The following is a 25,766-nucleotide window of genomic DNA, read 5'->3' on the forward strand; positions in this document are numbered from 1 at the left end:
CAGATGATGTGGTTCTAATGGCTTCATCGGTCTGCGACCTTCAGCACTCACTAGATCGGTTCGCAACCGAGTGTGAAGCGGCTGGGATGAGGATCAGCACCTCCAAATCTGAGGCCATGGTTCTCAGCAGGAAACTGATGGACTGTCCACTCCAAGTAGAGAATGAGTCCTTACCCCAAGTGAAGGAGTTCAAGTATCTCGGGGTCTTGTTCTCGAGTGAGGAACAATGGAGCGTGAGATGGGCCGGAGAATCGGAGCGGTACTGCAGTCGCTTTACTACAGTCGCTTTACTGCACCGTTGTGACGAAAAGGGAGCTGAGCCAGAAGGCAAAGCTCTCTGTCTACCGGGCCATTTTCGTTCCTACCCTCACCTATATGGTCATGAAGGATGGGTCATGACCGAAAGAACGAGATCGCGGATACAAGCGGCCGAGATGGGTTTTCTCCGCAGTGTGGCTGGTGTCTCCCTTAGGTGAGAAGTTCGGTCATCAGGGAGGGACTCGGAGTTGAGCTGCTCCTCCTTCGCGTCGAAAGGAGCCAGTTGAGGTGGTTCGGGCACCTAGTTAGGATGCCACCTGGGCGCCTCCCTAAGGAGGTGTTCCATGCACGTCCAGCTGGGAAGAGACCAAGGGGTAGACCTGGGACCAGGTGGAGGGATTATATCTCTTCGCTGGCCTGGGATCGCCTTGGGATCCCCCAGTCAGAGCTGGTTGATGTGGCCAGGGAAAAGAAAGTTTGGGGCTCTCTGCTGGAACTGCTACCCCCGCGACCCGACCACGGATAAGCGGGAGAAGATGGATGGATGGATCTTCAGCAGCAATGTGCTAAATGCTATCCATCAGTTGAGAGACTGAAAGTAAATCTTTGCAGTTTCACTAAAAATGAAGGCACAAAAGTAGCCATAAGAAGTATTTTATAACACTTAATCGTCTATTAAGATGCTTTATTTACACAAGGTGAAGTCTGTGTGGTCACTTTACCTACTGCTTAATTCTTCAAAACATTCTTAACCTCTGCATTTAATGCTCTCCGAGTTATTTAATAAAAACATACACAAACTAAGACAAAAGGAATCAATGTATTTGGGAAGCCCATGATTAGATCAAGTTTAATTACAATAAAATAAATACTGTTCGTATATAATATTTGGCGATTACAGGTCATTTCAGCTTCCAGCACAGAAAAACTAGTGCTAATTGATATTATTTAGTTCAACCATGAGCTGCAAACACTGTAAATAAAAGACAAGGGAGCGTTATAGTTCTGGATCATATTTTTTTATTGAAAATGTACATCAATGGAATCAAACTAAAGTAAGATATTTAAATATTTGTAGTGTGGGAGAGTTTTTGACTACAAGAGGTGATGACTGATACTAGAAAAATGTATGGCATTTTTTGACACCAAAATGTTACTTTACACTCAGAGAGTCACGTCCAAAGGTCATAGGTAATAAACAACAAGTCTCCACTTCAATACACAAAATATATCCTTATAAATTATACAAATGCATGAGTATCCTTTTAATACTCCCATCTGGGTTTCAGTTCAACTCCATCGTATACTAAGATTTGGCAAAGGGAGTTGAAAACATAGGACAGAGCAAATATACATTAATAAAATGCACCATTTGAAGAAAAACAGCAATGTAGTTGAAATAGACTGCAAAATTGAATTATTAGGGGATAAAAACAAGCAAGTCAAAAGTCAAAGATCACAGCAGTAATGAAATAAAAAGATGCATGCATGCAAAAAAACAATAGAACAGGCTTGTGAATATTAAAGCACAATGTGTAACAAAAGGCCATTACATGTGACCTCCATGGTATTTAACAGCGACATGTAAACATGGGCACCATCAAATGAAGTGCTAAGTAGAAATATTGCTTTGGATTTTTCACGAGTATGATTCTTAATTTAATTGTAATGTTCATAAAATCAGAGAGCAGGAGATATACATTTTAACTGAATAGATTTAAGAAAAACAAGGTGATAACTCATTATATCCATAACACATTACACATAGTGCATTAAGTGCTTCTGTCCTTGATGAGTTTCGTTTTCAAATAAACTCTGATGTTTCATCTAATCCCTTATAAGGAATAGTTAGAAATGTTTAAAGTAGGCTTGAGGCACTTATACAGTCAGTTTATTACCTACAGATGTTGGTCGGCACACCCCTACATTTGAGAAACAGACAGTTCGAACACTGAAGCAAAGCATGTATAGCTCTGGACCTGGCAACAGCAAAACACTTTTTTGCCACCTTACGTGTCGCTATATTTAGAATAGTTTGATCATTCTTTAGATCCATACTTAACAAATTCACACATCAACATACTAACTGGTTGATGCAGCGATAGACCATCGACACCCATGTCAATGGAGTCTGGTGAAGAGTGCATGTATTAAACAACATCAGTTCCCAGTCAGCAATGGCTGTCTGACTACACGTAAAATCGATGTAAATTGGTGGCTAAAATAGTGCCCCTGTCCACAGCAGTACATTGCTTAGGTTTATTTTCAATTTAACTGTGTTTATCCAAACTGGAGACGTGTATATGTACTGTAGGTAATATACACCGAGTTAGGAGAAGTACTTCATGAAAACCAACTTAAAAACATCCAAACTCTCCTTTTAATGTGCACATGAGTCGCGTTCACACCGCAGTACTTTTCCCACTTTAGTTCCGAAATGTTGCGTTCACACCTGGTTCACACCTATGGTTCACACCAAAACAATCCGGAACTAAAATTACTTCATGAGAACCTTTTTACACCCATTTCCGTCCCTGCTAGAGAGCAGGGACTTTCGTGGGAGAAAAGGGTTCCTATTTCTGATTGGCTGGGCGGATTGCAAACCACGCCCCGTAAAACTCCCAAAAAGTTTTGTGAAGCCGCCATTTTATTATCCTCGCATTAGCATTATTAGCATTATCCCAGCGCACAAACGCAGAGAGACTAACTTATGGCAACACAAAAGAAAACATGGAAGCGGTGAAGATGAGGAGGTGTCGGCGTTCTGGCGATTTACTCGGAAGCCAGTCCCCAACTCCGGGGACTTCGGGTGGCAGTATACGCCGTGAAGTTGTTTGCGGCCTGCCAGTAAACCCAAAGCAGAAGAAGACGAAGTGACGTCAGCGGTATTATTTGCCTAATCCACCCCCAGGGATTTATTCCAACGCGATCTGTACTTAGTTCATGATGAGAACTAAAGAGTTATGAACTAAGTTCTGATGAACCTTTGTGAGAAAAGTACTGCGGTGTGAAAGCGCCTATAATATAGTACTTATAATCCTATTGAAAAGACGAATGCATAGTGCAAGATCAAATAATGATTTCACCTGAGTCCTGCAAATGTGTGAACCCCAGCTTTTATTTACTAGAAGAGTCTCTTTATATACATTAAGACATTAAAGATTGAAACTGTGCCCGGTTCCCAACCAGCGTGGGTTTCATAGAGCTTCACTAGGTGGTCAGAAATACCATGCCAGTCCACATAAGGCCATATTCAACAAAAAGAGATGCGATGGGGAGAATAAAAAAGGGTTGATACAGCGAGGAAAAAACTGGAAGAGGTAAAGGGTGCTTAGTTCTTGCCGAAGCTGCAATCCCCTCTTCAGGTGGTCAAGAGAGATTAAAAGAAGCTAAAGAGACAAAGAGAGAGAAAGCCAGCAGTTAGAGAGGTGGAAAAGCAGAAAAACAAAAATCATGGGTCAGGTTTTAGATTTAGAAGTTCATCTAATATCAGGTAGAAAATGTTTGATTATCACAATACAAAATTAGGTGGTAAAAATCCCTGGGATAATAGTTGTTAAAACAAAAATATTAAACATAACATCCCGAGTTATTATTGTGATTATATTGTGCCCACTAGTGATTGTCTTTTCCTCTGTGGTACATTTGAATGAGAAAAAGTGTTAATAATTATCCAAATATGCCAATAAATAAACAAGTGCACCAAATCAAGTGGAAAAAGTGTTAGTCACATCAAAACACAAACAGTGCACATATAAACAAAAGCAAAAAGGCAAAAGAAGCAAGAATTAGATTGCTGGGGGTGAGGTTAGAGCTGCAGCGAAACACACATGAATTCATATGATAGCAGAGCAGGTAATGATTAAGAAACCCTGAAGCCCGGGGTCCACAAAGCCGCTGGTCACATTTGAGGTACTCAGTACCCACAAAGGCCGCTCCCTCAGCAAAGCTTGAGGGCTGAGGAGCTACTCAGTGCAGAGCCAGGGATTACTGCGAAGGAAAGTGAAACCACACACACCAGTGAGCCGAGGATTAGGAGGAGAGGCTCTTTCTCTCGATGTATTTTGACCCTGGAATCATGTGGACAGGGTGCAGGAGTGTCTTGAATCCAAGACTGTGTTCTCTTTCAAGAGACAATAATAGCAACCTTGAAGTGGTGAAAAACAAGCAATAACTGATCAGATCAATGAATTTCCTGTCTCGATTTAGAGAGTATTAATGTCTCCTATATACAAACACCAACTGAAAAGCCTCATTATGTAAATCAAGCATTCCCACTTTCCCCATTTGGTCTCCTACGTTACAGCAATATTTGTCATACACAATGATTATGGCCACAGTTGTTATATTTGGTGAAAAATGGGCCTTTATTTCTTTAAAGATAATATTTGTTTTGTGTGTAACACTGATACAAACAACAGTGGTCCCTGCAGGACAATGTGGACATCATGAAGATCGACTTTCAAATGTGCCTTCAATAGTAAGTAAAGTAAAAAAGAAAGTTACAATTGCACTGACAACATTAATATATATATATATACTTTAAAAAAACATCAAATTTGGGTATAAAAAAGTGCAAGCTAATACATGTATGCACGTAACACATGACAATAAATGAGGTATGGGAGAAGTGGCAAAGAGATTAGGCTCACTAACTACTCATGCATCTGGGTAGAGTGAAATAGCTTCAGCACAGGGACAAAAATAATAAAACCAATTCTTTAATTTAAGTCTATATTACTGAGGGAATTATAAGTAACCTTTAAAGTTATATTCCTCATTGTCATGAAATCAAATCCCTTTTTTAGAACTTGTTATGCATTCAATCAATCAGGACTACAATCTTAAGGATCTTATAACTTGAAATGAATAACAAATAATCTGTCAAAAATAACCACCAAATGTATGGTATATGCCGCAACAAACACCCCCAAAATGTGTGTGTTTATTATGCAATTATGTGTGTATATGCCTCAAAATGTAAACACTGGGGGGGAAATAAATATCACCCAAAATGTTCCAGTGAACTTTTTTGTTGTTGTACACCCTGAGCTGGATCTGAAGCCAATGACTAAATGATTTAAAGTATTTTGGCAATTGTTGTTTGCAAGGTCAAGACAAGTAGTCACTTAGATGATTGTCCTTTTATCTAAAGATGGATCAACATTAACCTAATCCGTCCTCCAATCAGATCTTTGACCACTGTACTCTCCCTGCTGTCTGACGCCTGTTTCACTTTACCCTCAACACATTTCTGCCCATCACAAAGGTAGTCATGTATGTTAATATGTTTTTAAAAGCTCACCCCATCATGCAATTAATCTTTTAATACAAAACAAACATGGAATGCATTATAAAAAGACAAACTAAATAACTGCTTGTCTAAACAACATACCACACAAGCACCATTCAGCAAAAATAAACACAGAGTGATGTCAAACTGATAGCAATGCCCAGCGTCTTCCAGAGAGCAGGGGGGGGGGGGCATGTGGAGGGTTGAATTATGGAGGTTGGGTGAGGGTGAGGGTGAGGCGGGGGGAAGGTTGGGGCTCTGTAAAAAAGATGATGGGGTGGAAACTCATTCACAGCAGGACGGCCACAAGGGAGCACTTTTTCTACAGGAATCCTAAGCTGGAAATGAGAGAGATAAGGGCTGTTAATGCTTCCTTTGAGTTGAATCATCAACACATGGGTGACATCACATCAACTTTAGTGACCAGATTAGAGCAGATCGTGCTTTCAAGGCAGCTCAAAAAAAGTTTAGAAGTTAGGGTGGCAGTACAGTCATCTATTTCTTTGAATCATTTTGGTTTTTGTAGAGGTTTTGTCCCGCCTGAGCTTTAAACAATGTGTCTGATTGTCTTCCTCATCAAAACAGCAGCTTGTTTGCATCTATTTTAACAGTCCTGAGCAGCTTGAGGAGTTTACAGATTGCAAGACAGATGTCTTTGTTCTGTTCGACCCTCCCCAGCGGTTGAGTCTCAACAACATCTCCCCTCTGTGGATTTGGCTTATGTATCCACTCAAGGAGGAGGGTCGTCATATGGCTGCGAGATCAACAAAACATGTCATCTCCACAAGCAGCGATGGGCCCTGAGGGTGTTTGCTGCTCTGCTGTGACCTCACTTCAGCATTCAATGGCTCTTTGTGTGATCGCTGTGCGAGTGGGAAAGGCCATTGGAGAGCCACAAAAAGACACTGTTGTGGGTTTTGAGAGGCAGATGGGGCAGTATATCAAATGGGTGTGTGGGGATCTAATAAACCCGATTATTTAGGAGGCAGCACAAGGACGGTAAACACTGCCAGCTCAAGGATATGATCGACACAGATGTTAGCAAGGATATACTTTAGGCCTGTAACTCTCACATACCTGAATAACTGTGTCCATTTATCATATTGTAGCACATTTAGATAACTTCAAGTATTACATTAAATGCATTTCATTTAGATAATAGTTTGGAAAGTTTGGAAAAAAGTTCATTTAATTGTAATTAAATGCTTAAATATAGCCTGTTCTAAATGTAGGCCAGGTGCAGGAAGTCAGAGTCAATGAAGGGAAAAAATTGAGAGTATCTGCAGAATAGATTAACTCCTCAGACACTTGGTAGTGTAGAAACCTTCCCAGTTTGAGGACCTTTTACAGGATTCCTGATGTCTAAGGCAAGTCAAATTAAATACTTTGTTATGCTACTTTAAATTAAATGTAAGACCAATTTTACAATAACATTTAAGAAAAAAACTGGTAGGGACAATGTCAGAAAAATAGAATCAAAAAGACTTGATTTATCAAATGTTATACTAATTAAGTCTTTATTCCTACATAAATGCCTTTTATGAGTTTATAAGAATATTTGACATTATATCTTTATTCATGTACTTGTCACAAATTAAAGTTTAATATCTTTTTTAGTTATATTTCGTAGGTGGTGTCTTACCAGAAAAGATGCCCCATGCAGCATGCAGCAAGTAGGAGGAGTTAACTGGAAAACATTATGGATGCAACATAGGTGACACATGCACTCACAGGACAGATTTACAAGCACTCATCAATATCTGTGTCAACTGGGAACTGAAGAAAACGCTGACAGATAAACAAACATTATCTGTGTTAACGCTTGAAGTGAAAGTCAGTTTTAACCAGTGTACCACAGACAAAGTGGCACAGCGGCCCCTTAAGGAAGAGAACATGTATCCAGGCAGAGCTCATAAAGAAAAGAAGTGGCTATGAAAAAAAAAAATTAACAACAGGGAAGAAAAAATAAAGCAACAAGAACCTTCTCAGTGCAAGTGTCTTCTTCCTTTTTTAACAGGCACGTCGTCACATCAGCTTCAACACAAAACCAGCAATTGATTACCAACAGGAAGGGACCCACACACATAGACCTCAACCACACAAAAACACTTCTGGCTTCCAACACTGACAAACATGTTGCGACAAACAGTCTCGTACTCTCATGGCATAATGAAACTATTGATATAGTGTTGGAAGGAACAAAGTTAATGTCAGGGAAACAACATTGAAAGTGAATACTCTAGATTCATTGAAACCAGTGGCCACTGTCAAATAGTTTCCACTTAAACAATTATGAACTTTGATCTGACCCTTTCAAGCTAATGGAACTGTCAAGTAATTGTTGACAGAGATGCTATAAAGTCATTTACACAGATCTGTTCAGGGGGGTTTCATTTCATGATGATTTCTGACTGTTGGCAATTGTTCAACTATTTGGATGAGGATAGGGAGTCATTTCCACCAGTCTCTCCCCTTCTCTGCTCCTCATCATTTTCCACATTGGTGATAAATGATGAATTCTGGTCAGCTCTCTTAGCGAGGAATTCAATGCTTAACATATTCTCCGTTATTATATAGAGGGCAAACTGGAGCACTCCTCTGCCTCTCAGAAATACAGAGCAGAGTGAGAAGCCTTGAGCTTAACCTGAGCCTTTAACTACTTTAAAGCATTAAATTATGCAAATATAAGGCGTATTATTAACGAGTGCTGACAAAGAAACCACTAAGCGCTTAGTGATATTAGAGGAACAGACGGAAATTAAGTTCTGTCTGCATAAAGTCGAATGAATGAGTTTGCATTTCTGTCAGGATCAAGCTACACATAAAGACCCCAAAGGCTTTACAACAAACAACTTCGCACATAGTGGCAGCTATATTTATGTACTTGTTTTGGCAAATGATCAACATTATGAAAGGTCAATGTAATAACAAGTGGTATTGTTCGTCACAGCTCCATAGCATCCAGACTTTTCAATCCTGAAACCGCTGGAGGTGGTCTGAAGCCCCTAACATGTACGGAGAGATGTGAGGAAGGCACAGGAAGAAGAGAACAATACTTACTTTTTCCTCTCTTTGTCCCTCTTGAGTGTGGTGGAGCCCCCTGCCTGCTGGGCCTGGTTCTGCAAGAGCTCTGCGGCAGTCTTTTTCTGTTTGAACATGTTGAGCTCGTCGTCCAGGGACTTCCTCTTGTCCTCCACTTTCTTCTTCTCGTCCTGGTGGAGCTTCTTCAGACGGTCAAACTTCTCGTGCAGCTATGGTGAGACAAACAATGCTTTAGGTTATTGAATGCAAAGGCAGAAACTTCCCTTAACAAGTGATGAACAGGATGAAGAAAGGACGCACCTCTTTCTCGGCTTCTTTGAGCTCAGCCTCCTTCTCTTTCACTCTTTGGACAAACATCTGTCTCATTTCTTCCTCCTTTTTCTGCAGTTCCCCCATGAACTCGTTCCTCTTCGCTTCATATGTCTCCTGCAGACTGACAAAGGAAAAAGGGAGTACAACAATTCATAAACAGACAAAGACAACAAGACACAGACTGATACAATCTTGCAAAGGTAAAAAAGTTTCAATGATATATGGATGCAGAAAAATGGTCCAGCTGTTTGGGAGCAGTCTCCTCTCCAGTTGTACCTGAAGGGCTTGCTGTCAGGGTCCGTGTCCTTGAAGCCCATCTCCTCCAGTTTGCAGCGGCGGTACAGCTCATAGTGGCGAGTGTGAGTCTGCTCTCGTAGGTCCTCCATGTTCACTCTGATCAGCATTTCCCGCAGCTTGACGAAGTCACAGTGATTCTCATTTTCCACTGTGAAAGACACACATCATAGTGAGTGACAAACAAGTGCTTCACTCAACATGGTATCCTATTCATTATGTATTATGCATTAGAGTGAGAGGTACAAACAGATACTACTAGAGCTGCAGTGATAGGCTGGCTTTTGATAAGTCAATCTATAGAAATGAATGTAAACATTTCAGAAAATGCAGTTTTAGCCTCACAAAAAACTGCTCTTCTCTGTTTTAATTCATATTAAACTGAATCACTGTGGGTTTTGGACTTACAAAATAGAAATGTAAAGACTTCCCCCTTGGACTTGCAAAATTATTTCCAGACATTTTATAGACCAAACAATTAAATAATAAAAAATTAAGCAGATGAATCGCTAGCTACCATAGGAAATTGAGCCTTATATCTCTAGCATCAAATAACATTTAGATTTAAACAAATAACCCTAATGAATTATAACTTGGGAGTATTTTCCAGAACAGAATAGTGTTCCTGTCCTGTGGCTCGTCTATTGATTGTGTCACTGGACTGAACTCCGCAGGCCCCTCAGATCGTGTGACACCATGTGAGTTCACTATGCACGCACACATTCACTCAGTAAATAGATCCAATGACAAATAAAGCCTCTGGACAGAAATATCATACAGAGCAGTTTGTAAGTATTAGATTTCCTTGATTTTTGCTGCATGTAAAACGGAACACTGAATGTGAGGTAAAAGTGTTGACTTTCAGCTTTAGGGCCGTTTTTGGAAATGATGGCCCTATTTACCCTCCGAGGTTATGTATAGAAAGGGATATACTTTCAACACAGATCTATAGATGTGAATGTGAAACCCCAGAAGTAACGCTTAATCAAATGACAATGAACCTCATGTGCAACGAGATATTTGAAAGCTTACCAAAGAAGACAATCACACATGTTGATTTTTATCCTTAAGTCATTGCTAGGTAAGCTGCCCTTATATATCTCCAGACTTCTGTCATTTTATACTTGCTTTTTTAATACTAGACGAGCAGCAAATGGGATGCTTTTAAATGTTCCTTTGATGCAGTCAGAGCTTGGTAAAGCTGCATTCTCCCACTATGCTCCCTTTTTATGGAATACGCTGCAAGTAAAACTTTGTCTAGAGGCACTTTCTACTGTAAATGCTTTTAAAGGTATGCTACGATTAGCCCTTCATGAAACATGTAACTGTTTTACCTGATGCTATTGCTGATGTGATTATGCTTTTTGCCACTGCACAAATGGCCTTCTGTATTTATATTTGAATTGTATGTTTTTTTTGTTTAATGCCTTTGTTTTATGTTGAAACTTGTTGTGTGCCGTGTTGGTCAGGACTCCCTGGAAGAAGAGATCTTGTATCTCAATGGGACATTCCTGGATAAATAAAGGATAAATTAAGGGCACATACAGTAAGTGTGATGTTTCAGATCTACACTCCATCTATTTGCAATACATTACACCCAATACCAAATGAAAGAAACATTTTAAGCGACATAATGTGTGTTAATCTGCAGGAGTTAATAGCTGCTAAATGAGGTTATATAACTGCAGCAGCTCTGACGAGAGGCAGCGCGCTCTCATTTCCTGTGCAGGATGTGACCTCAGCTTACCCTGCACGGTCCCCCAGGGGTACTGCCGGGCCTTCACCATCTTGTTCCCAATCTTCACTTCCTCCGTGCTCCCCACCACGGCAAATGGCAAATGGCTCTGTGGAGCAGACGGAAAAGCATTGTTGGTACTCCGTGAAACACCTGAGAGCTGAGCAGGATCTCTCAAGTCCTCCCCACAGAACAAACTGCACATTTACACGCTGCCGTTCTGCTTTGATTACATCTCTGCTTACTCATTATTACACTAAAGGCCATCTTATTCTTACATGTTAACTTACGTTCATGTTTTTCTAAGCAGCATTATATCACAAAGGGAAAAGAGAGAAACACGTGTTATATTTATTATATAACCCGACCCTATTTTTACACATGGCAAGAAGCAGCTCAGAAAGGAGGGCGGATGACTTCTATATCAGAACAGGCTCAGGATCAGATCGTACAACAATAGCCCAGAGGCAGCATACTAACACAATCAGTTGGGTAGGCCTTTGCACAGATCAGTAAACAGTTAAGGGAGCCTCGGCTCATCTGACTGAGGCTCGTTCCCACACAGCAGCTTCCTGCAGAGTGAGCGGGCTGATTGTGCCGCTCTGAACAAACTCCTCCCAGCATGAGGCGGCTTCCTGAATGCCTGAGCACACACAGAGGAGGTCTGTCCTGATTCTACATCACATGCTGTTCTTGCCGGTAAAGCAAAACGGAATCTATAGTAAATACTGTTAAAAGCGAAAATAAGTATGATACAGAAATCAGTCCATTAACACAGCCATGGTCAGGTGGACTTGGGTGTGCGAGATTTCATATTTGTTAGGGATTCATTTTGTCTTTACTCCTAGACATTTAACCTTATTCTGTGTGTTGACATTTACGACCATCCCTGCTTCTAATCTCCCGTAAGGAATGTGTTAATGCAGTCGTATGTTGATACTAGGTTTTATGGCCTGACCTGCAGGGCATAGGGGGGTTTTGCGAGTGTGAGAACGCTGGCTTTTTAAGCTCCACAGATGTGAGAGACATCTCCTGTGTCTGCAGATGTTTTACGCCCATCCCCAATATGTGGATTTGACTCTCTGTAAACTAGTTAAAAGGTCTACCAAGATGCGAGGCTGATGAGATTTGACATGGCAAATCACCCGTGCAATCAGAACCTTTGACTGTGTGACTTGTGATGTGAATTTCTCCGGCCGATGCTTGTATTAAATATCAGTGTTTGACATCAGAACTCCTGCTCGTCCCGTGTCTCCTTCATGAGTCGGTGACTCCCACTGCATTGCTACACAGAAGTTTCCTCCACAATATTGTTAGATAATAATAAAGATTGGGTCAAACAGCATCTCAAAAATGTTTCACATCATCTGATTGTTTGTGTCTTATTGTGTAAGTGTTTATGTTTCTGTTTGTTATACAAAATAAAATATTGCCCAGGGTGAAAGTAAAAATCCCCCGTGGACAAGAAGGAGAAATGTATTTGAACACCCGTTTGTCTTGGAATTAAATGTGTGAACGCACAGAATGGATAGATATATATTTATGGTCAATCAGAAAATAATGTATTCTTAAGGAATTGTTATGAATGTATCTTCCGTACTTCTGTGTTTATTCAATGAGATGAGCCTGTGTAAAAGCGTCAGGCCGTTGTGTCCTTGGGCAAGACACTTTACCCGCATTTGCTCCTGTGGGTAATGTCCGCACTAATGATTCTTACATGTCTAATATGTGTAATGTGTACTTGTAAAGCGCCTTGAGCACCTGTAAAAGCGCTCTAATAAAAAATGTAATGCATTATATTATTATTATTAAAACATGTGATGTCATTTTTGAGCCTTACGTTCATGGTGGAGTTGATCTCTGCCACAGACTCGTCGTCAGTGGGGAACTGGTAGATCTGCACCCCGTTGCTCACCAGCTCGCTGGTGATTTTGATTTTAAACTTGGCCAGCTCGCTCTTGGAGATGGCGTCCGACTTGGCAACGATTGGGATAATGTTGACCTGAAGTTGAGAAATAAGAAAGAATTTGGTTTGTTTTCTGAACAGGAGAGAATACACAGCAAACACATACATCAAACTATCAATTAACAACACAATAAAGTATGGCAGTCTCAAAAGGGCCCTCAAGTCCCATCTGTTTGCCAAGGCTTTCGGCCCCTAAATCGATCTGTTGTTTTGTCTGTCTGACTTTTGTTTTGTTATGTTTGTTTTTGCCCTATTACTTGTAAAGCGACCTTGGGTCCCTTGAAAGGCGCTATATAAATCAAAGCTATTATTATTATTATTATTATTATTATTATTATTATGTCCTACACCCTTTTTAATATTTATTTATACTTTAAACTTAACGTTATACATAAGTACTTTGACACAATGACAAGGTGCAGACAACACTTTCAGATGGGCAGCCGATAAATAGATTTCTTTCTGTCAATTTTCGCAAACGCCATTAATTAAGTTCAAATATAGAAAGTAGTGGATGTATTCTACAAAAAGGGCCAAAAGATCAAAGCCATTGCAAATCAGATAAAGCTGGTCTTTTAGAAGTAGTAGCCTCAACTGAACAGCATTCAGGTTTAGCAACGGAATACAAAACACAGATAACTATTTATTTTGTGCTTTCAATCACAGTTTGCCAAGGATTGTAAAACATATTTAAATTAAAATGTCCTTAAGGAATGGGTACTGAACATCTCTTCACCATTCAACACATCACAGTACCTCTATCTAGCTCCAGGCCTTTGTGGATTGCAGACAACTACACATTCTTAAGAACAGAGTTATAAACAGAGCAGCAAAGGGAGCAGCAGGCTTCCATCTCCTGCTCCATATCACTTAAATAGAATGATTTCAACAGCAAGAATGTGATCCATGTTATTCAAACAGGAAATGGGTCATCCTAATGCATACAACTTGCTGATAGAAAAAATTAGACTTTCCCTCCCACCCAACTGTTTTCTACGAGTCCTGTCGCCCACACAATCCCACAGTATTAGCTCTCCAGCCGTGGGCCCCTTTAACTAACAACACAGCTCACGGGCATTTGAACAAGTAAAACTTAACAGCACCACTGAGTGTAGTAAGGATTCAGCTTGGTCGTGGACACTTTAGTAGAGTATTGTTTCAGCCCCCCCCCCTCCCTTAGGTGGATGTGTACACAAGGGAGGATGCTTTCTGGATCACGCTGTTGTGATCACTCGCCAGAGGGATCAGCTGCTCTGGCAAACACTGAGCCGTCTCTTTCTACAGAAGCCTGGAGGTCCATGCAAATAAGCTACTGTGGAAAGACCCTCACACAAAAAACGAGGACGCAGTCACTGAACTGAGTGGTTTCACAGCTGACCTACACCGCCGCAGTAACAAGACCAGAGCCAATTAGCATGCAGGCAGATGGCCTAGAAAGACTTCATGACCCATGACTAGAGTAGATAGATAAAATGCCACACAACAACAACAACAACAACGCAGTGGCAAAGGCTTTACCTACAGTATATCTTTGACATTTTACAGTAGGTCTGTTTATGTTTCTTAAGCATTACAATAGTAATTTCTAAGCATCATGCTGCTGCAGTGCAACTATCCCTTTCCTTTTACGCTAACATTGAAAGTGGGTCTCTGAAAAAGATGGCAAATTCTACTGGAAACTTAAATGCATAAAAATGTTTTCTTGCTGATAATGGTAATCGTTTTAGGAAGTGAAGCAAGGCTCACCTTGCTATCAAGTTTCTTCATGGTCACCAAGTCCAGGGATTTGAGCGAGTGTCCTGTGGGTGCTATAAAATAAAGACATGCGTGGATGCGTGTGTCGTGGTAGCTGTGTAGCGTGCGCTTGATTTTCAGCTCCTCTTGTAGATACGCTTCAAACTGGGCATCAATGAACTCCACGATAGACTTGTAGCTGTCAGAAAAGAAGAAACAGGGAGGTTTTTGAGCATACCTTATTTTCCTTGGATACACTGCTACATTATCTCATACATTTACCTATTACTCAACAATACCAAAACATTTCACACTTGACTGGAAAAGGACACACTGACCCCTTTTCTGGGTTCCCTGCCCCCAAAATCCCATATATGCCTTTTAAATGTTTAAGCATTCAGGCAACGCTCGTCAATTGGACTTCTATACATCAAGCTTTTAAAATTGTTCTCAGGGATGCAAAAAACACAATGTTTTCTTCTAGAGTATAACAATTAATATAACAAATGTTTATTCATTTTCAATAAAATAGACTTATACAATAACATTTGTTTAAATATTATCTGAAAAAGAGGGCAAAGGAAAGGATACATGCTATAGAAAATGGCAGAGAAAGAGGTTTGACCCCAAACTTTAAGGAGTCCAGGAAGCTTCACCCCTCCCAACACACACACCAACAAACACAGAGAAACACACAGCTTGTGTACATACCAGAGGACTTTCTGCCAGGGGCAGTTCTCATGGCAATGAGAATGTGCATGTGCAAACTGCAGTAAGTCTAAGTTACTTCCTCTATGATTTGCAATTTGATACTAAACAAACTGTGACACCTGGAAATATCCATAGCCTTCCTATTACAGAGAGCTTACAGAGTTGGAGCTCACATAACATCTCGCCCTGAACTGACCTCAGCAGCAGAGATAGCATTTAGGTTGTGGATTGTAAGCTCGGTTCAGTATTTTATGTTTGATGAAATAGTTTCAGACCTATTTCTACAGCAGTCTTGTTTAAATACTCGGAAAAAATAACAATATCTTATTCGTGTTGTAGAAATGTACAACAACACTGCTGAGGAAACGGAAATGGGGACCAGACTTGACATTTTTTGGGTATAATTTAATCAGGATCAGGACTGAATGAAACCTGAGCTCCAAAAATGTTCAGGGCTCTCACAGATTCATTGTATGTGAGGAATTTAGTCTGCACGATCAAGTGTGGATTTTGGTTACTGCTCACAAAGAGTCTGTCACGAAGAGAAAGAATCCAGTGTTCTTAGATCAAACCTCAAACTGGGGCCATGTGTCCAGTACCATTTACCTGTCCTCTTTGTTGATTTGGTCTCCGAACCCCACCGTGTTGACGACGGTGAGTTTGAGGCGCACGTTACTCTCCTGGAGCTCGTAGGTGTTGGACTTCAGCGTGACTCCCGGCTGGTTGTGCTGGGTGGGCTCGCCCTCAAACTTGGTGTTGAACAACGTGTCCATGAGGGTGGACTTCCCCAGACCCGTCTCACCTAGAAAACACAGAGAAAATGCCTCATGTTACTGCGATCGCAGAGACATTGATTACGGTTTCCTTCACACTAAAATGTGTACTCCAACTCCACTAACACGGCAATATCTATCATTTTTTAAGATACACAGCGTCTCGAGTATTGATCAAAAATCTAAATACATTAACAGTTACTTGTGAACTGATAACATTTTTAAAAAAAGGCAAGAAACAGACAAGGTTTACGCACATTGTGTTAAAAGATTCAAGCAATTTTATATGGGAAATGTTTCTAATAGACACCTTTGTGAGGCAATTTGTATTAGTGTCTATCCCTTTACCCTGAATCCTTCAAAATTAACAGATATTTAATGATCTTGACACATGGTCAGCTTCGGATTAATTTAACCATAAACTCACTTTGATTGCCGTTCAAAAAATGCATTGAATGTTTGTTTTTCTTGTGTAGCATAAATAGAATACAATTGCATTCTGTTGCAACCCAGTGTTGTAGAATGACAATAAATGATACTTGAAGACTCAACTGTTACCTATCAAGTGATAAAGTAGATTACATTTGACATTTTGAAGATGCTCCAAGCTAAACATATCATTTTCAAAATAGCAGAAGGAGAGGCTTGTTATCTACTGATGAATCTTAACATCCATTTACTTTGAGAGGCAGTCAGATGACTCAGATTCAGAGCTCCCTGTGTAAGAAATTCTATTTTTATTCATCTGAGCCTGACCTACAGTCTAAGCATGTTAGCCTATTTTAATAGGATATCTCTGTATGATCCAAATCTTATCGTTCCCTCATAATCCACAGAAACTGATGCATCAACGGTCACTTTGCCTGTTTCTGACCTCAGTTTTAGTCAGTCTCTCATGCTGAAGGCAATTTTGCCACCTAGAAACTAAGGGGTAAACAGGAAAGAGTTGCAAACCAATCCTCAATAACTAACCATGTGCAGTAATGCCAATCATCAGCAATGCTTGTACTACTTTGAACCGCTGCACTTGTGAGTCACACAATAGCATTTGCTGTCTACAACAAATGCTATTCTTAGTGTATAGCATCATTTTTGGTTCCATATTCTGGACTGGTTTGTACTTATATTTCTCAAGAGAGCTTAGTAGTAGTATTACCACCAAATAAATATGGTTTGTTTAAATTATGAGTAACACATTGTTGTTTGCTTTTTTGCCTTTCGCTCATACACAGATATAAACACCACAAAATAGTTTCAGCTTGGAGGCGTGTCAAAACCATGCCACTAGAAATGCCCACCAGGCATTTCCTTTCATGAAAATCTTTAAAGACACACATTGTAGTTATGTAACTAGACCTCTAAATAAGAACACATCCTAAAATAGATAGCATACAGGGTCTTAGAACCCAAATTGTCATGTTTGCTACTGCTGGTAGTAAAACTGTAGCATCACCAGAAATGTGATCTAGAAAATATTCGTCTAGAGTTCAGTATGTTGGTGGCATGCCTTCCTCTCTGTGTAGACTAACATTAGAAGGTGTAATTGGGAAAAACAAACCCAAATGTGGGGAAAAAAACATGTACTTTTCCATTGCTGCTTGGCAATTTGATGTGCCACTGAAACAACATAATTCCAAATAACAAATATAGTTAGACTATGTGTGGCAGGCAGTAATGCAATGTTGCCTAAACATCTGAAGTTATAACCAGCACTCATTTATACACATAAAGTGGGAAGATGTAAGCAAAGCTTCGTATTATCCACAACACACTGAAATGAAAACAGCACCAAAAATGGCCATAAAGTGTTATCAACGCCTACCAACGCCATCTTCAACACAATCTGAATCATCGCTTGCAAAAAGCTCGGGTTTAGTGAGGGACTGTCGTATTAGATTTCATTAGTTGTATTTGTGTGCATCAAATAAAAAGGTACCCGAGTGTATAATTTGACAGAATAATCCAAGCACTTATTGAAGCCGAACTGACTTGTCCATCTCAGGCACCATTTCTCAGTGTTCTCACAAATCCAGCAAAAGGCTTGTTCTGTATAGTGACAGCCATACTGATACAAAAAATGTACACTTAAATTAAATAATGAAGTTCCTATCTTAACCCAGAGCATCTTAATAATCATGGCAGCCAATGCTGACTTGCCCGAAGGAATCTAAGCGCATCAAATACTGAGCAACATGCTTTGCATCTTGTGGGAAAGCCTGACTTTCATTGAAGCAAATAAGTAGTCTTTTAGCCCAAGGAGAAAGAGAGAGAAAAAAAAATGTTTCCCCTCATGACATACTCACCAACACAGAGGATGTTGAAGCAGAATCCGTGGTTGACAGATTTATTGACCAACTGGTCAGGCATGCTATCAAAGCCGACATGGCCTGCCAGAGGGACAGCGCGAGCACCTTCACCCTAAAATAAAAGGAAATCAACATAACAACATCATGCATTAATTTGCCTTGTTACGGCATTGTGTTCTCATTTCTGTACAAATGCACAGACTTCTATTTAACACTTTATAATGAACATTTACAACTCTGTAAATGGTTGTTAAGTGGATAAATAACAACATATTTAAAAAAACATTTGTATTTTCTCGTAACCACACGTTCCACCATATTTGCTCTACATTTTTTAGTCTGATTTCAGGTGCAATGTTGCTCACTTCCTGTTTGCTGAGCAGTAACTTTCTTCCCACAGACGAGACAGTTCGAAACCACAATGTACATATATGGAAAGGTATTGTCGTATGTGTCAAGATAATTGAAAAACAAAACAGAAAGCTTTGACAATAAATATATAACTTAAAGCTGATCGAGTCAAGTTAATACAGCTAACATTTTTGGTTTTTGAGGTTTCACTTTGACCCTTAAACTCCCTATTTTTGGCCAGTTGCACTTCCCTTTCAATCTACTTTACTCTGTTTGTCCAGTCTATCTCTGGACCAGAGTGACACCAATGTGTAAAAGCACTGTTGTTACATGTGTGTGTGGGCGGGTGGCTGCTGGTGAGTATCTCAATCCCTGCGAATCTCATTTCTGCAGCCCACGTCTGCATTATGAGGTGCAAGAAAGCAAAGAATTTAGATTATATGGCAAAGCAAGAGCTCTAAACCAGCTAAACCTCAGCCAACCAGCCATTATGTGGCTTAGCGTAACACACTGTTGCTTTTCAATGTGGCTTTGACAGGAAAACATTCCGTTTGCGGGTCAGTTTAAAATAAACGGGTCAAGCTGATGCTACTGGACACTTGTGGATTATTTGGATAGTTGAAATTGGGTTTAAACAGCTGAGGGAGTATTTGGGAAACTGGGGGTATTGTGACTCAACAAACAGCATTTCCTCTTCAGCTGCAAGTGCAACATTCCTGAAACCTTTCCTGCTTTTTAAAACACTCACAGCCAAGTTACACACAGAAGGTTTTCTCAATCATTTTCATTTTGTGTGGCCACAATGGAAATCAAAGTGCAAAACCTTGCTATTCTGGGCACTTTTTTTGGTGTAGAGGCTTTCTTTTCCACTTACATAAAAGAAACGAGCACACTTTACACAATATTGTAAAATTGTACGGACTAAATGCATATAACTGGCTCCGTTTTGTCCATGTTTTCTATGAATATAAGACAACGCCCGAATGAAAGTTAACGGGACTTGCATGAAACAACATAACGGAAATGAGCACCGTAGCTGAGCTGAAATGGGGGCGTTAAGAATGAATGGCCTACTACCGATGGATTTATTATCAGTTAGCTAATAAGGGGTCTACAACAAAGTATTTAACACAGTACATTCAACAAAACACCATTTTGTTTGAAAGGTATGTTAAGCTCATCAGCACAGGATATCTGTAGGCGTTAGCTTACAACAATGTAAATACCTGAATTAATATATTTCAAAGAATGCAACGAATGATCAGGCCTTACTTTAAAACCGGATATACTTAGAGATTTAGAAACGCACCATCAGATTTGTGATAGATAACCGCCAGCATATGTCGTTTCATTAGCAACGTTACATTCAATGTGGGTTTCAATAAAACCACGAAACACGGATGATAGCTTGCGTTTACCTATTCCAAATTAAATTCTCCCTCGTAACGCTAAAATTATATATTTCATAGTATATAGGCCAGCAAAGAAATAACAGATTTATGTTCATAGTGACAATGGCACCCAGAGTAAAATGAGGCTACTCACCGCTTGCCTTGCTATCTCAGTTGACGCCATGGTGGTAGCTGTTAGGTGGAGGACCGAACATCTACTACTCTCTGTTAGCGGAGGAAGCTGCAACGTTCAAGTTACACCGAAAGATGGCCTACTGGGAATGTACCATTGTTCAAAGGGATATTTTGCAATCATACTATAATGTGATGACAGGGATCACATTGGGTGTTATTTAAATATTACAATTATAAACACTCCGCCTCGTTTTTTTGATATAGAAGTCAATTTAATATGATTTTTAAAAAGCACTACCCACTGATCTCACCCACAGAAGGTCGTAATGGTGTCGTCCAGTGCGAATGGCAGTGAACCACAGTCAATGAACGTTACAAACGGTTTTAATTACTTTGTGGTTAGTGTCAAAAACTCTCATTATTACAATTTTTTCTATGACTTTAAAATATTAACAACATACATATAAGATATTCCACTTTATGATTATTTATCAACCTTTATTTAATCCATATGTAGTGCAAATTATTTTGTTGGTGACGCCCATTCAAATCCTCTGTGCTACATCGACCAATAGAAAGAAGGCAGCGAATTTAAAAAGGAGCCGCGGTCACTCAGAATCTACGACCAGATCATAACAACTCAGAGGTTAGAGAGCTAAAGCAGCAACCGATAGACGCTAACCACACCAAGGTAACGTTAATTGCTAACACCTGTGTATCAATGTTACTGTTGCGTCTTTTGTTAACACTTTTACGTTTCAGAAAAGGGATAATGAAAATAAGATGCCTAACGCAAGCTAACTAACTAAGCTAAACTAACTGTCTTACATTTAGCACAAGAATAGTTCAATAACTTGACCTCAATATGTAAACGGAAGGTTAATCGACCCTTTATTAGCTGCCTGTCATGTGGCATTATGTTGGCTAGTTATGGTTAAATGTGACCATTTTATATACATTTTAAGTAAGCTAATTATTGTTAGCATTGTGCTTGTTATGTTTGCAAAGGTTGTATGTAACGTTTCCATGACAAAAACAAATAAAACTAAGTTTGATTTTATTGAGCTTAATACAGAACAATCATGAAGATGTGAAGTGTTCCATGAAAAACGGAATATTTGGGTAGGCAGACGTAGACAGCTAACTTGCCAAACGAGAGTCAGTGTCTTTCATTAATGGTAGCTACATCTGTTAAGTGCTGTAACACTGCCATATTGGCTAACACTTTACTATTCCTAAATGTTGTGAGTCAGATGCTGAGTAAACACAGCCACATGGACTACTAGAACTAGTTATGATTTCACAGGACCTGATCCCCTGATACACCTCTTTCAAGATAAAGAGCCAAGCCTTGGTGTTTGTGTAAATATGACTACAATCGATATTGTTTCCCATGTTCTGCTGATAACATTACTTCACTGATTCGGCTCCAAAAGCATTAATGATGGTTTTGTTACATTAGCCTGCACTTGCAAACAAATAGCCATGTGAAGGCAACAATGTTACCTATGCTCTTCTTGCTATGTGTCGAAATGTCTGCCACAGCAGAGTCTCTTCCATGGTGATCCATTATGTCATGTAGTAGCTAATATCAGATTGTGTTTTCAGATACAATGGCCCATATAATCTTTGCCGAGCGTGAAATGGCAAGTCTTCATCCGCCTACACTGAAGATGCGCCAGCGGATTCAGTCTGCTCCAGGTATGAGTGCCAACCTTGTGATTTTGAAGATCCGTATAGAAACATGGTTTAATATTTTTGCCTTCCCCCCCCCCCCCCCCCCCCCAACTAGAACAACTTGGATGTTTAATGACTGCCAACAGTTTAATCACGCCAAGTCGTCGCAAAGCTTTTGGTGCTGTGAACCAAAAAATGTCAACCCCTGCTAGAAACACACAAGAGAAGAAAACCCTAAAACCACAGGTTGGAATAAACGACAGAAGTTACAATTTCAGAAAGTACTCGGTGCTATCTTGTGTTTAATGCCTCAAACAACACGTGTGTTGACACAATCTTTTGTTCCCTACAGGAAACCAAAGTCAAGCATGCTTCAGAACAGAAGACCAAAGTGGAGGACTATGCAGAAATTGAAAAGTGCATCCCTTATGACCCGCTAGGTAATTAACACTTTCATCACTGACAGTTTTGTTAGAGTTCATTCATTTTTGGTATGAAAGTCAGAGTTTATAGATCATCCTCACAATCAGAACGGACTTTCTGTGTAAATCACTGCATCCTCTAATTAGCTTTGATTCCTTGAGTCCAATAATTCCCCTCAGGACTCGGCTCTTTGAGGCCCATCTGTACATAAGAAAAATGCACATTTCAATGGGTCAACATGTATAATGTTCATTTCCCCCATGCGGTTGCTGTGTTACAGTTTTGAAACGTGTATTTCAAAAAAGTTGTGTTCTTTTTCCTCCAGAGTTTGAGAGGTACAGCATACCTGAGGACTTGATTCCTCTCGGTAGCTTTGCTCTGCCTGGTTTGGCCCGTTTCCCACAGGCTCCAGACCTGTTTGAGGAGGACTTTATTGAGATTGCCCCACTTCCAAACCTGTCACCTGTAAAAATGCCAAATCGTTCAGGTATTGACTTCACACCTATATTTATGGATCCAAAAACATGAGCATTGGTCGATGTTAAATTCTCTGAAGCACATGGTGGATACAATGTTATCACAGTATATGTAATTTCATGCCATAACTGAAATCTGTTTATTAATGAAAGTGCACATTGTTTTGGCTAAAGCATCACATTTTAATAATTTACTAGTGTATGCGTTCCAAAAAGTAGGCTTCGGGCAACATTATCTCACATGAATGGGAAAGCTTGTAATGGCAGCATTGAATAAGCTATTGTCTAGCAGGTGTAGCCATTAAGTATGGTGCACAGATTTAAAACTACAGGTATCATTAACCTGCTGTATGATTAACTTTGCTGTATTTTCCCCTCTCCAGATTATTTCCCCTCTTCAGACGATTGCTCAGCACTGGACGCTTTTCTACAAACGCTTGATGAGCTGACAGTTGAACTTCCTTCAGAATCTTTTACTGACTAAATGTTGATGTGTGTTATGACTACTTTTTTTAATTTTTTTAAATAAAGTTTATCTGTCCCTTTTACCTCTTCTAGTTGCTCTACAGTGTTTCTTTATAATGGGTGACTGGCTGGTTAAGTGTCAAGGGAGTAACAATGTTTTTACTTCCTGCTTTTGAAGTCCATCAGTGTCACTGGTCACATGTGGCAATTTCCCTATTGGTGTAGCTTGAGATTAGAATGAACTTTGTCTCAGTTCCTCTTGTAAAGGAAAAGAGGATATCAACTTGGCTCTAGAGCTTGAGAAATCGTTAAACTATAAATCCATATTTTGTGTCTTTACCCACAACACTGGAAGGGGAATACTAAGGTGTAGGCTAATGGTCGATACAATTGGACGGACTTTGGACACAGGTGTGTAGAATTGCCGTGGGGGGAGCCGGATACACAGAGTAAAACTGAAAATTGGTATATCGTACTAAAGGAATGCATTCTTGTTGTGTAATATACTTTCAAATGAGGAACTTGACATAATGTTAAGACTATTATAATACATGAGTTTATAGGCCTACATATTAATAAACCGTTTCCTCCCATGACAGGAATGAGTGGAGTTGAGGGAAACTGTCCCCAGCTGATAAATTGACACTATCTTGGGGAAGTAGCGTTGAGCTCACTCGGGCAGCATGAATGAGGGCAGATCGGGTGAAGCTGGCCGTGGACCAGCGGTCAGTAACACCGACACCCACGGCAGCCGGAGGACCAGACAGGGCAGCGTTGTGGAGCGACTCTCTCGGTATGGCATGCAGGTCATGCCCAGCGCTTTCCAGCGTAGGTCGAGGCAGCTGGAGGTCACTAACAGCTGCGAGCCGGGGGCACACCAGAGGGAGGATCCGGAGAGAAGCTCTCTCACACCCGCTATGCGTAAGAAATACCTGAAAGAGTTGCTTTTGAGCAACCCGTCACACAGCGGGCTGAGCAGCGTGCTTTCACAGACCTACAGTGTGTGTTCCGAGCAGGACGCCGCAGACTGGGCTCTGTATGCGATGGAGCACGCCTGGATGTTGTCTGCAGTGGAGGGGAACTATGAAACCCTCCTGGAGTTCATCTCCGAAGACCCCTGTCTGTTGACCAGGAGAGATTTCATCAGCGGGTACTCGGTGCTGCATTGGCTGGCCAAGAGAGGACAGGACGAGACTCTGCTCAAACTTTTGCGGTTCGCACAAGATGCGGGGATCCCGGTGAACGTGAATGTGCAGGGCAGCGGCGGGCTGACCCCGCTGCATGTGGCCAGCCAGCACAGACACTTCATGGTCATCAAGCTGCTGGTCGGAGCCTTCAGTGCCAACGTAGATGCCATGGACTACAATGGGAAGAGAGCCTGGCAGTATCTGCCGGGAGACGCCCCGTCTGAGATGAAGGAGCTGCTGGGGACCTGGGATGACGAGCACAGCTGCGGAGGATGTGCACAAAATGTCTACAAAAACGTCAACAACAGCGCTGGCGCAATGAACTTGACCGCATATGATGAGGTCGATCATGGAGAGACAGATATGCACTCCTTCGACCGGACTAAGAGGGGGGGCAGCTGGGGGTTTGGCTCTTTAAGGAAGCTGCTCCCATCCTTTTCATTTCTTGGAAACAAAAGCTGAGTGTTTGACAGGCCTTCAAATATGTGAATTATTTTACATTATCTTCAGTTTCCAGTCTAATGAAGCAAACATTCTGCCTATATCTGTAAAAGTCTTGGAGTAGGCTACTTGAGCATTCATCAAAAATGCTCATTATAGGGCAGTGTTGCTCTTTAAATCAACACGTTTTAATATTTAGTTTTACAGATTTCCTTATGTTGAATGTTTGTGATCCAAAAGGGATAACAGTTTTCTAATGTTTGGCTTCGTCAATGACTTTAAATACGTTCACCTCATGCCTTCAAATGTAACTGCTCCTTACTCATTTGTACACCATGTCACTGACGAGGGGGTCAAATAGATATGGCTTGTCTTTAAGTGATCACTGCACTATTTTTGACAATACTTAGTATAGTAATGCGTCTATTCACTCAAAAGCATCCATTTGATGTACTGCACTTCAATAAATGATTGTGGCAACTCATTGAACCCAAATAATAAAGCCTCCTGTACAGTCTTCTAAACCTGTCTTGCTGCTGACCCAGCACTGCTTGTGTCAACAACTAGATGTTCCTGTTCGCTGATGTGGCACATTTTTTTCCAGTGTTACCACTTGGGTAAACATATCGTAGGTCTTGCTACTAGATTACACTTCTTAAATAGCATTGCTGTCTCTGGCACAAGCAACAAGTTCAGATTCTAACAACTGCAAATAGCTACAATCTCCCATAAAAACAAAACAAGATTCAGAAGTATTTGCTGCTGTGGTCAAGAGTGAAACCCCTTCCTTTCACAG

At 40.5% G+C, this 25,766-nt stretch overlaps 3 protein-coding genes across 9 annotated transcripts; 2 read left to right on the forward strand and 1 right to left on the reverse strand.

The window, feature by feature from the left end:
* Positions 1-1,261: 1,261 nt before the first annotated feature.
* Positions 1,262-20,421, reverse strand: septin6 (septin 6). 7 transcript variants are annotated; one of them, XR_004552904.2, is made up of 11 exons: positions 20,321-20,421; positions 18,422-18,536; positions 15,952-16,147; positions 14,647-14,833; positions 12,775-12,936; positions 10,947-11,043; positions 9,182-9,350; positions 8,894-9,026; positions 8,612-8,802; positions 7,194-7,585; positions 5,606-5,889 (listed from the first exon to the last, which is right to left on the reverse strand). XR_004552904.2 is itself a non-coding variant. In XM_034092362.2 (11 exons), the coding sequence occupies exons 1-10, from the start codon at positions 20,348-20,350 to the stop codon at positions 7,235-7,237; spliced, it is 1,284 nt and encodes a 427-aa protein (XP_033948253.1). In that variant the 5' UTR covers positions 20,351-20,421; the 3' UTR covers positions 5,606-5,889; positions 7,194-7,234. The 7 variants fall into 7 exon arrangements, 6 of the variants coding, with proteins under 6 accessions (XP_033948252.1, XP_033948250.1, XP_033948253.1 ...); XM_034092362.2 differs by having other exon boundaries at positions 7,194-7,238; XM_034092364.2 differs by having other exon boundaries at positions 7,533-7,585.
* A 348-nt stretch (positions 20,422-20,769) lies between these two features.
* Positions 20,770-23,425, forward strand: pttg1 (PTTG1 regulator of sister chromatid separation, securin). Its single transcript, XM_034092150.2, has 6 exons — positions 20,770-20,992; positions 21,910-22,002; positions 22,094-22,224; positions 22,331-22,418; positions 22,727-22,888; positions 23,261-23,425. Exons 2-6 carry the CDS (start codon positions 21,915-21,917, stop codon positions 23,359-23,361), a joined length of 570 nt encoding a protein of 189 aa, XP_033948041.1. The 5' UTR covers positions 20,770-20,992; positions 21,910-21,914; the 3' UTR covers positions 23,362-23,425.
* A 90-nt stretch (positions 23,426-23,515) lies between these two features.
* sowahd (sosondowah ankyrin repeat domain family d) lies at positions 23,516-25,474 on the forward strand. Its single transcript, XM_034092149.1, has 2 exons — positions 23,516-23,753; positions 23,942-25,474. The coding sequence occupies exon 2, from the start codon at positions 24,026-24,028 to the stop codon at positions 24,989-24,991; it is 966 nt and encodes a 321-aa protein (XP_033948040.1). The 5' UTR covers positions 23,516-23,753; positions 23,942-24,025; the 3' UTR covers positions 24,992-25,474.
* The last annotated feature ends 292 nt before the right edge of the window (positions 25,475-25,766 follow it).

The sequence above is a fragment of the Pseudochaenichthys georgianus genome, chromosome 10, assembly GCF_902827115.2.
Source record: "Pseudochaenichthys georgianus chromosome 10, fPseGeo1.2, whole genome shotgun sequence".
In the NCBI taxonomy this organism is placed as follows: Eukaryota; Metazoa; Chordata; class Actinopteri; order Perciformes; family Channichthyidae; genus Pseudochaenichthys; species Pseudochaenichthys georgianus.